The sequence below is a fragment of the Cricetulus griseus genome, chromosome 3, assembly GCF_003668045.3.
Source record: "Cricetulus griseus strain 17A/GY chromosome 3, alternate assembly CriGri-PICRH-1.0, whole genome shotgun sequence".
Lineage (NCBI taxonomy): Eukaryota > Metazoa > Chordata > Mammalia > Rodentia > Cricetidae > Cricetulus > Cricetulus griseus.
Window position 1 is genome coordinate 282,776,459 of NC_048596.1, and position 11,600 is coordinate 282,788,058.

The window sequence follows — 11,600 nt, forward strand, 5'->3', positions numbered from 1 at the left end:
TGTACACCTCAATTTGATGATGTTTTATTATGTATTTACTGTTTCTTTGTATTGCCAACATACACTCATTAAATATCAAAAGCATGGTTATAGTAGTGATGCCATGTATTTTATGAAAACTGTCTTGTGTTTTCTCTAAGGTTAAGTTTAATAGATTGTATCTAGGAAATAGCAACTTATTTTATTACCTTATACGCAGTTTCTATTCACCTGTCTTGTTGCTCAGCACTATCTTAAGACAAAAAAAAAATTGGCACCTTGTATTTTGCTTATATTTTATCATAAAAATACAGAGCATCAACAAAATGAATCTCTGAAATAGTAGCTCAAGAGCCTTATAAGTTAAAAATTATAATTGTTATTCATATATTATATGTACATATACTGTAGTTTCTCTAATTATGTAATGACCAAATAGTAAAATGTACATTATCCAAGAAGAGATCTTAGATTTTATGAGCAAAGTGAAAAGCAAATGTGGTACAGTTAATATTACTGAACACCAGAAACAAATATTGCTGCTTTTAATTAATACACAGAAATTGAATTCATTCTCTTGAAAAATGTTTAAGTATATACACAAGGATGTATAGAACAATGTGATAAGAGAGGACAATAATAACAAAATTGTGTTACAAGTAATAATTTTAAAACAACTTAATTCTGACACCATTAAGGATATTTGTATGTATACATGATCACCAAGACACATGTACATGAGTACACAAATTAAAAATAATAACCAGAAGCAATCTCCATGACTGTATATTGTAAAACTGAATGAAAGCTATGCTGAACTGCATAAAGTCCAAGGACGGCTGGCAAACCTATGCATGCTTAAAGCTTTAAGGATAGACAGGCAATACCATCTGAGTCAGATCTTTAGAAAAATATACAAATTAGCCCTTACAAATAAATAAAAAATAAAAAAAATAGCCTTGGTTGTGGCAACCAAGGCTAAAGACTAATTTGATCCACAAGACCCATATGTTAGGAGGAAATAAATTCCATATCATTGTCTACTGGCCTCCACAAAAGCACTGTGTAATCTTTGTGTGTGCAAACAGTAGAATATTGAGCACATGTGTTTACATTAACAAGACATGTGGTTTGCTTTTGTTCTTTTATTCCTCTAATGTCAGGACACTTTCTGGTTCTCTATAGCCATTATGCCTAGCTAACATCTGATCCACTAATTTACAATCAATCATTCCTACTAAGTCTCTTAACTTAAATGTCTCTTCTGAATCTTATTCCCTAAGACTTCAATCAGCCCACTTAAGTTCCAAAATTCAACTTGCCCTCTAGCAAAACAAAACAAGTTATATTAATGAACTCCTAGACATTTTTACTTCTCACTCTTCCTCATATTTAATTTTTATTTTTATTTTGCATGTGTATTCATATGAAGGTGCACATGTGTGTATGGGATGCAATGTTCATGAGGGGGCAAGAGGAAAACTTTAGGTATAATTCCTCAAGTGTTATCCTGATCTTTTATTTAGGAATAAAGGTCAAAGTGCATGATACCTGGAGCAGATGTTACCCACATCCAAACCATCGTTCTCTTTTATACCTCTGAACAAAATCATTGAGCTTGGTTAAAAGCCAAACTTAAGAAAAGATAAAAATACTAGAAGCTTTCATACTGAAAGACCCCTCTCCCTTAGCCCTTTCTTTCTCAAGTTTGTCTCCTCTTCCTCCTGTCGGCGGCTTCCCCGATCCCCACCCCCGGTGGCCTTTCCCCGCCCGGCCCGAGAACAAGCACCGGGTGGGGCCGGCCCGAGAACAAGCACCGGGTGGGGCCGGCCCGAGAATGAGCACCAGGTGGGCCAGCCCGAGAACGAGCACCGGGTGGGCTGGCACGAGGGCGAGCACCAGGTGGGTCAGCACGAGGACAAACACCGAGTGAGCCGGCCTGGAGCTCTGCCCCTGAGCCCCCGCCCCGCCCGAAGAGAAACACTCCGTCCCAAGGTCTCCGCCCCCAAGGTCAGCCATCAGGAAAAGGGGGGGAATTGAGTCTGCTGTACCAGACACCAGACCTTGAGAATATGCTGATCTGGAATGGCTCTGTGTCTCATTTGAACCATCCAATGGAAATGATTCTGTATTTCGCCTCATTTGAAAGACTCTGTGTTTCACCTCATTTGAATAACTCTGTACTTTGCCTCATTTGAATAACCCTGTATAGCGCCTCATATACATTGACCAATGGGAATAGCTCTGTATAATGCCTCATTAGAATTATCCAATAGAATCCTTGCTCCTAGCTTGCGCCTTTTTTCCTATATAAGGACCCCTTTTCCCTTGGCTCGGGGCGCTTAGCCACACAGAAGCTAAGTCGCCCCAGGTACCTGCGTCTCCAATAAAGCCTCTTGTTTTTTGCATCCAGTTCGTGGCCTCGCTGATTCCTGGGTGTGTGGGTCTCCCTCTACGAAAGTATCCCTTCGGGGTCTTTCATTTGGGGGCTCGTCCGGGATTGAGACCCGCCCAGGGACCACCGACCCACGTCTGGGAGGTAAGTGTTGTGCGGATCCGCTGTTTTGTCTTGTCTGGTCTGAGTCTGTCTTGTGAATTGCGCTTGCGTTTGTAGTATACAGCTGTGTACATTTGTAGGCGGATCCGAGGAGGGACTGACGGGTCCGAACTCCCGACCGCGGCTCCAGGAGACGTCCTGGTAGCGTTTGAAGCCCTCAGGAAGAGGGATTTGTATTTTGAACTTGGGAAGCCCTCAGGGTGAGAGATTTGTACTTTGAACTTAGATCTATGACTGGACATTTTCCCAGTCTCTTTGGAGAAGGCCCTCGGCTTGAGGGATTTGCAATCTTTACTGGGGACGAGGAAGGAGGGCCCCCTTCCTCGACTCTCTCTCAATTCCTTCTGTCGACTCTCTGTCGAAACCGCGCTGCGAAAGTCTGTTCTGTGTTATTCGGTCTTTGTCTTGTAGCTGTCATTTGTGCCCTCCTAAGCCTAGAAACTATGGGGCAAACTGTCACCACTCCTTTGTCCCTAACACTCTCCCACTGGAAAGATGTACAGGAATATGCTCATAACCAATCTGTTAATGTGCGTAAACGCAAATGGATTACTCTTTGTTCTTCAGAATGGCCGACCTTTGACGTAGGCTGGCCGCGAGATGGTACCTTTAACCCCCAGACTATATTCCAGATAAAAGAGAAGATTATGGATCCTGGACCACACGGGCATCCCGATCAAGTGGCTTATATCGTCACTTGGGAGGCTTTGGTTCAGGACCCCCCTCCCTGGGTACGTCCTTTCTTACATCCCAAGGGCCCCTCTCTCCTTCCCCCCTCTAACCGCTCCAACCGACCCATTCCTTCGGCCCCTACACCTCCCACTCCTTTGATTCCTCCCAACCCCCCTTCCCATTCCAACCTTTACCCTACCGTGGTGAAAGACACTAAGGCTAAAGAAAAGAAGACACCTAAGGTACTCCCTCCGGGAGAAGACCAGTTGGTTGATCTATTAACGGAGGAGCCCCCGCCATATCCGCCACTGCCGCCCCCACCAGAGGCAGAAGCGGACTCCGCCGCTGCCTTGGCGGAAGCGGCCCCTGACCCTTCACCAATGGCTTATCGACTAAGAGGTCGTAGGGAGCAGCCCGTTCCAGATTCAACCACTCTGCCCCTCCGAACTGGGCTGAACGGCCAACCTCAGTATTGGCCATTCTCAGCATCGGACCTCTATAACTGGAAAAATAATAATCCTTCTTTTTCTGCAGACCCCGTGAGGCTGACATCTCTCATAGAGTCGGTACTCACGACTCACCAACCCACCTGGGATGATTGTCAGCAGCTTTTGCAGGTCCTTTTAACCTCGGAAGAGAAACAGCGCGTGCTACTAGAAGCACGAAAAAATGTCCCAGGAGTAAACGGGCAGCCCACCCAGCTACCCAATGAAATTGATGCGGCTTGCCCTCTTGAAAGACCTGAATGGGATTTTACCACCGAAGCAGGTAGGACCCACCTGCGTCTCTATCGCCAGTTGCTGGTAGCGGGACTCCGGGGGGCAGGACGCAGACCCACTAATTTGGCCCAGGTGAAGCAGATAATACAGGGTGCGGAGGAATCACCTGCCGCTTTTCTAGAGAGATTGAAAGAAGCGTACAGGATGTATACTCCCTATAATCCGGAAGATCCAGGTCAGGCCACCAACGTTTCTATGTCCTTTATTTGGCAATCAGCCCCGGACATAAGAAACAAGCTTCAAAGGCTAGAAAATCTACAGGGATATACACTCCAAGATTTGTTGAAGGAAGCAGAACGTATTTTTAATAAGAGGGAAACACAGACAGAAAGAGAAGAACGTTGGAGGAAGGAAACTCAGGAGAGAGAGGAAAGACTAAGACAGGAAGCTGAGGAAAAAGAGGTTGCGAGAGACCGTAAGCGGAATAAAGAAATGAGCAGGTTATTGGCCACAGTAGTGACAGGCCAGAGACAGAATAGACAGAGGGATGACAGAAGGGGGCCCCACCTGGACAGGGACCAATGTGCTTACTGTAAAGAAAAAGGACATTGGGCAAGAGAATGCCCTAAGAACCCCCGGGCCAAGCTTCCACCGCCAAGGGTTTCTGACCTCCTGAACCTAGAAGATTAGAGGAGTCGGGGCCAGGAGCCCCCCCCTGAGCCCAGGATAACACTGCAAGTCGGGGGGCATCCGGTCACCTTCCTAGTCGATACAGGGGCACAACATTCCGTTCTGAATCGGTCACCCGGACCCCTGAGTCACCGGACTGCATGGGTACAGGGAGCTACAGGCGGAAAGCAGTACCATTGGACTACAAATCGGCAGCTCCAGCTCGCGACCGGTAAGGTTATGCATTCTTTCCTCCATGTGCCAGATTGCCCCTACCCCTTACTAGGACGGGACCTATTGACCAAATTAAAAGCTCAAATACACTTTGAGAGGTCAGAAGTCAAAGTCACAGGGCCAGAGGGAATTCCCCTTACCATCTTGACAATGTCCATAGAAGATGAATATAGACTCCATGAAAAGAGGACTAATTCGAACAATCAGGAAACCCTTGATCACTGGCTTGCGGAATTTCCCCAAGCCTGGGCTGAAACAGGAGGAATGGGCCTTGCCATTAACCAGGCCCCAATTATAGTAACCTTAAAAGCTGCCATCCTTCCTGCATCCGTCAGACAGTATCCAATGCCTAAAGAAGCCCGCGAAGGAATTCGGCCACATATTAAAAGGTTACTTGAACAAGGGATTCTGGTGCCCTGTAAATCTCCTTGGAATACACCCTTGCTACCCGTTAGGAAGCCGGGAACTAATGACTACCGGCCAGTGCAGGACCTGAGAGAAGTCAATAAAAGGATAGAGGACATACACCCTACTGTCCCCAACCCTTACAATTTGCTGAGTGGATTGCCACCTAACTATACCTGGTACACAGTCTTAGATCTTAAAGACGCTTTCTTCTGCCTCCGCCTGCATCCCACCAGCCAGCCTATATTTGCCTTTGAATGGCAGGACGCGGCCCTTGGAATCTCTGGGCAGCTGACTTGGACTAGGCTACCTCAAGGGTTTAAGAACAGCCCTACCCTTTTTGATGAAGCTTTACATCAGGACCTGGCAGAATTCCGGGTTAGGTACCCCGCTCTAATCCTCTTACAATATGTAGATGACATTCTCCTGGCAGCCAAAACCAAAGGGGAATGCAAGGAAGGCACTCAAGCCCTCCTCCAGACTCTTGGGAGCCTAGGGTACCGGGCATCCGCCAAGAAGGCCCAGATATGTCAGAAACAGGTGACCTATTTAGGATACAAGATAAAGGATGGACGTCGATGGCTAACGGAAGCCCGTATGCGAGCCATCTTAGACATTCCCACCCCACAAAATCCCCGCCAACTGAGAGAATTCTTGGGAACGGCAGGCTTCTGCCGCCTATGGATCCCTGGGTTTGCCGAAATGGCGGCTCCCCTCTACCCCCTCACTCGGCCAGGGGTTGCTTTTAAATGGGAAGAGCCCCAAAAGAAAGCCTTCACCGACATCAAAAAGGCTCTCCTTGAATCACCAGCCCTGGGTCTACCGGACTTAGCTAAGCCATTTGAACTTTTTATAGATGAGAAGGAGGGCTATGCTAAGGGAGTCCTCACCCAAAAACTGGGGCCTTGGAGAAGGCCCACTGCATACCTCTCCAAGAAATTGGATCCTGTGGCATCGGGATGGCCACCCTGCCTTCGAATGATTGCTGCTATAGCCCTGCTGGTAAAAGATTCTCACAAGCTAACCTTGGGGCAGCCTTTGACCATACATGCCCCTCATGCAGTAGAGGCAGTCATCAGACAGCCTCCAGATAGATGGCTTACTAATGCCCGAATGACTCATTACCAGACTATGCTGTTAGACAAAGACCGGGTCCACTTCGGGCCTTTGGTGACTCTGAACCCAGCCACCCTGCTCCCCCTCCCTGGGGAGCCCGAGGCTCATGATTGCTTACAGGTATTGGCCGAGGCCCATGGAGCGAGATCCGACCTGACTGACCAGCCTCTACCTAGCCCGGACCACATCTGGTTCACGGATGGAAGCAGCTTTTTGCATCAAGGAGAACGAAAGGCGGGCGCGGCAGTCACCACAGAGAATCAGGTCGTCTGGGCCCAGGCACTCCCCCCTGGAACTTCCGCACAGAGGGCAGAACTCATAGCACTCACGCAGGCTCTAAAATTGGCAGAAGGTAAGAGGCTCACCGTGTATACAGACAGTCGTTATGCCTTCGCCACTGCCCATATACATGGAGAAATTTACAGACGGAGGGGGCTGCTTACCTCCGAAGGGAAAGACATTAAAAATAAGGAGGAAATCCTCGCTCTCTTAAGGGCTCTTCATCTGCCCGCTGCCTTAAGTATCATACATTGCCCTGGACACCAAAAAGGGGATTCTTTCGAAGCAAGGGGCAATCGAAGGGCAGACTTGGCTGCCCGAGAGGCGGCCCTGACCACAGACACCACTAACCTCCTGGCTCTAGAGCCCACCAACGACCATCCCTTCCCCTCATGGGACTATGAACAAAGAGACATCCAAACCCTAGAGAAATTGGGAGCCGCAAAGGAACCAAACGGGGATTGGACTTATGAAGGAAAGACTGTCATCCCCTACCGGGTAACCAAGTACCTAGTGACATTTTTACATAAGATGACACATCTGAGCTCCAAGAAGATGCGGGAGCTCCTCGAACGAGAAGAGGAATTCAATTTCCTTTTGGGGAAGAACGATATTCTAAAACAGGTAACTGAGCAATGTGATGCGTGCGCCCGAGTCAACGCATCCAGACTGAAGCTTCCTCCCGGGAACCGGGTCAGAGGCTACCGGCCCGGAACACATTGGGAGATAGATTTCACTGAGATTAAACCAGGAAAATATGGATACAAGTATCTATTAATTTTTGTAGACACCTTTTCAGGATGGGTTGAAGCCTTCCCTACTAAACATGAAACAGCCAAGATCGTTACTAAGAAATTGCTTGAAGAAATCTTTCCCCGTTATGGGATGCCTCAGGTATTGGGAACAGACAATGGGCCCGCCTTCGTCTCCCAGGTAAGTCAGTCAGTGGCCACCTTGTTGGGGATTGATTGGAAATTACATTGTGCTTATAGACCCCAAAGTTCAGGACAGGTAGAAAGGATGAATAGAACAATCAAGGAGACTTTAACAAAATTGTCGCTTGCAACTGGCACTAGAGACTGGGTCCTCCTACTCCCCCTAGCACTCTACCGCGCTCGTAATACCCCTGGACCACATGGGCTCACACCCTTTGAGATCCTGTATGGAGTACCTACTCCTATCATTAACTTTCTTGATCAAGATGTCTCAGATTTTGCTAACTCCCCTTCTCTCCAAGCTCATTTACAGGCCCTCCAACTAGTACAACGGGAGGTCTGGAAACCCCTTGCTCAAGCTTATAAAGACCAGAGGGACCATCCCACCATCCCCCATTCCTACCAGATCGGGGACACTGTTTGGGTCCGGCGTCACCAGGCCAAGAACCTTGAACCCCGCTGGAAGGGACCCTACATCGTTTTGCTTACCACTCCCACCGCACTCAAGGTAGACGGCATTGCAGCTTGGATACATGCTTCACATGTAAAGCCAGCCCGACCCACCGATTCAGCCACTGCATCAGAATGGACCGCACACCGCACTCAAAATCCTTTAAAGATAAGACTCTCTCGTACACCCTCCTGTTGATTGGTTGTCTGTTTACCCCCCATGTAGCAACTAACCCCCACAGGGTTTATAATATCACCTGGAAAATAGCCAATCTAGGGACCGGGGAAATAGCCAACCTCAGCACTTATATAGGGACTCTACATGATGGGTTCCCTCCTCTCTATGTCGACCTATGTGACTTAGTAGGGTCTGATTGGGATCCCTCTGACCAGGAACCATTCCCAGGGTACGGATGCCACCACCCTGGGGGAAGGATAGGAACAAGAAGCAAGGATTTTTATGTTTGCCCCGGCCATAAACCAACTCATGGCTGCGGGGGGCCGCAGGAAGGGTACTGTGCAAGATGGGGATGTGAAACCACAGGGGAGGCTTACTGGAAACCCTCTTCCTCTTGGGATTTCATCACTCTCAAACGGAGGGAGATCCCAGGGTACGCAGGGAAAGGACCATGGAGATGTGGGCAAAGAGCCTGCGGACCTTGTTATGATAGTGCCGGAGGGGGAGGTTTTCAAGGCGCCACCCCCGGAGGAAAATGCAACCCTCTCATCCTAAGGTTCACAGATGCTGGAAAAAGAACTACTTGGGATAGTCCTAAGGTCTGGGGACTCAGGCTGCACCGAGCAGGGAAAGATCCGGTGACTTTATTCTCCCTGTACAGACAAATTACTCCCCTAAGCCAACAATCAGTTGGGCCAAACATAGTAATAGCGGACCAGAGATCCCCAACCCATTTTCAAGTCCCTAAACCCCCTACCGTTCCTAAAGCTATCACTCCTACACCAGGTGCTGTCACCTTCTCCCCCACCCCAGATGCCCTAAACATCGAGATAACCAGAGACCCTCCAGGTACCAGAGATAGATTATTACAATTAATCCAAGGAGTTTACCAAGCCTTAAATTTTTCAGACCCCAACAAGACTCAGGAATGCTGGTTATGCCTAGTTTCCCGGCCCCCATATTATGAAGGCGTGGCAATACTGGGCAACTACTCCAACCAGACCTCAGCACCTACCAGTTGCGGAGCTGCTATGCAGCACAAGCTCACAATATCTGAGGTCTCAGGAAAGGGGCTATGCATAGGCAGGATTCCTTCCTCACATCAAGAATTATGTAACCAAGTAGAGCCATTATCTCAGGACAGCCGATACCTTGTTGCCCCTTATGGAACTTATTGGGCTTGCAGTACTGGGTTGACTCCCTGTGTCTCTACCACTGTTCTCAACACCACCATTGACTTTTGTATATTGATAGAACTTTGGCCCAAAGTCACATACCACCAACCTGAATATGTTTACAGCGTACTAGAGAAATCAACCCGATATAAGAGGGAGCCAATATCCTTTACCGTGGCCCTATTATTAGGAGGAATAACAATGGGGGGCATAGCAGCCGGCATAGGGACCGGAACCGTTGCCCTACAGGGAATTAATCATTTTAAGCTTCTACAACAAGCCATGCACACGGATATCCAGGTCCTAGAAGAGTCAGTCAGTGCACTCGAGAAATCCTTAACATCACTCTCTGAGGTGGTCCTGCAAAACAGACGGGGATTAGATTTATTATTTTTACAGGAAGGGGGGCTATGTGCTGCCCTCAAGGAAGAATGCTGCTTTTATGCAGATCATACAGGAATAGTTAGGGATAGCATGGCCAAACTTAGGGAGAGGCTAAAACAGAGGCAACAGCTATTTGAGTCTCAACAAGGATGGTTCGAGGGATGGTTCGCTAAATCCCCCTGGTTGACTACCCTTATATCCACGCTCATGGGACCTCTGGTTATTCTATTTTTGATCCTCATATTTGGTCCCTGCATTCTGAACAAACTGACTCAATTCATCAGAGAACGACTATCTGTTGTACAGGCTTTAGTCTTAACTCAACAATATCATCAGCTAAAGCAAATAGATCCAGAGTATCTAGAGACCTCTGAATGAAAGATTCCATTCAGTTACAAGAGAAATGGGGGAATGAAAGACCCCTCTCCCTTAGCCCTTTCTTTCTCAAGTTTGTCTCCTCTTCCTCCTGTCGGCGGCTTCCCCGATCCCCACCCCCGGTGGCCTTTCCCCGCCCGGCCCGAGAACAAGCACCGGGTGGGGCCGGCCCGAGAACAAGCACCGGGTGGGGCCGGCCCGAGAATGAGCACCAGGTGGGCCAGCCCGAGAACGAGCACCGGGTGGGCTGGCACGAGGGCGAGCACCAGGTGGGTCAGCACGAGGACAAACACCGAGTGAGCCGGCCTGGAGCTCTGCCCCTGAGCCCCCGCCCCGCCCGAAGAGAAACACTCCGTCCCAAGGTCTCCGCCCCCAAGGTCAGCCATCAGGAAAAGGGGGGGAATTGAGTCTGCTGTACCAGACACCAGACCTTGAGAATATGCTGATCTGGAATGGCTCTGTGTCTCATTTGAACCATCCAATGGAAATGATTCTGTATTTCGCCTCATTTGAAAGACTCTGTGTTTCACCTCATTTGAATAACTCTGTACTTTGCCTCATTTGAATAACCCTGTATAGCGCCTCATATACATTGACCAATGGGAATAGCTCTGTATAATGCCTCATTAGAATTATCCAATAGAATCCTTGCTCCTAGCTTGCGCCTTTTTCCTATATAAGGACCCCTTTTCCCTTGGCTCGGGGCGCTTAGCCACACAGAAGCTAAGTCGCCCCAGGTACCTGCGTCTCCAATAAAGCCTCTTGTTTTTTGCATCCAGTTCGTGGCCTCGCTGATTCCTGGGTGTGTGGGTCTCCCTCTACGAAAGTATCCCTTCGGGGTCTTTCAATACCAGATAGTACAAAGACTTGGAAAGAGGATCAAATCATTTGAAATGAGTAATACTAAAAGATAACTAATTGTGAGATTTTACTTAGTTAGTTTGCTACTTTATTTGATTTTATTTTCACTACATAGCTAAGGTTGGCTCTTAACTCATGGCTTTGTCTGGTTGACTTTTCCTCTACATGATATAAGTTAGGAGTTTTTGGAAGAGGAACTTCAATTATAGGGTGTTTTCTTGATTAATGATTTATGAGGGAGGTCACAGTCCACTGTGGAGGAACTGTACTGTACCTGGGAATGAGGTACAAAAAGTGTGGAAGAAAGCAAACAGAATTTTCAGATGCCTGTTTCTTTACTAATGAGAGGCGGTGTAGATTTGGATTGGATGGGAGCAGAAGATCTGGGAGGAACTGGGGATGGGAGAATCATAATCAAAATACACTGTATGAAAATATATTTCAATTAAAAAGAAAAGAAAAGAAGAAAGAAAACTTAAGAAGCCAGGAAGAACAAGCCAGTAAGCAATATTCCTCCAGGGTCTCTATTTCAGTTTCTGTCTCTAGGCTTCTACCTTGAATTTCTGACTGACTTGCCTGCATGATGGAGTGTGAACTAGACCTGCAAGTGAA

At 47.7% G+C, this 11,600-nt stretch overlaps 2 protein-coding genes across 2 annotated transcripts; both read left to right on the forward strand.

The window, feature by feature from the left end:
* The first annotated feature begins 2,524 nt into the window (after positions 1 to 2,524).
* On the forward strand, positions 2,525 to 4,829 carry LOC113835041 (bromodomain-containing protein 4-like). The gene has a single exon (XM_027409610.2). The coding sequence runs from the start codon at positions 2,767 to 2,769 to the stop codon at positions 4,615 to 4,617; it is 1,851 nt and encodes a 616-aa protein (XP_027265411.1). The 5' UTR covers positions 2,525 to 2,766; the 3' UTR covers positions 4,618 to 4,829.
* Positions 4,830 to 8,014: 3,185 nt separating this feature from the next.
* LOC113835040 (MLV-related proviral Env polyprotein-like) lies at positions 8,015 to 10,145 on the forward strand. The gene has a single exon (XM_027409609.2). It carries the CDS (start codon positions 8,151 to 8,153, stop codon positions 10,128 to 10,130), a length of 1,980 nt encoding a protein of 659 aa, XP_027265410.1. The 5' UTR covers positions 8,015 to 8,150; the 3' UTR covers positions 10,131 to 10,145.
* Positions 10,146 to 11,600: the final 1,455 nt, after the last annotated feature.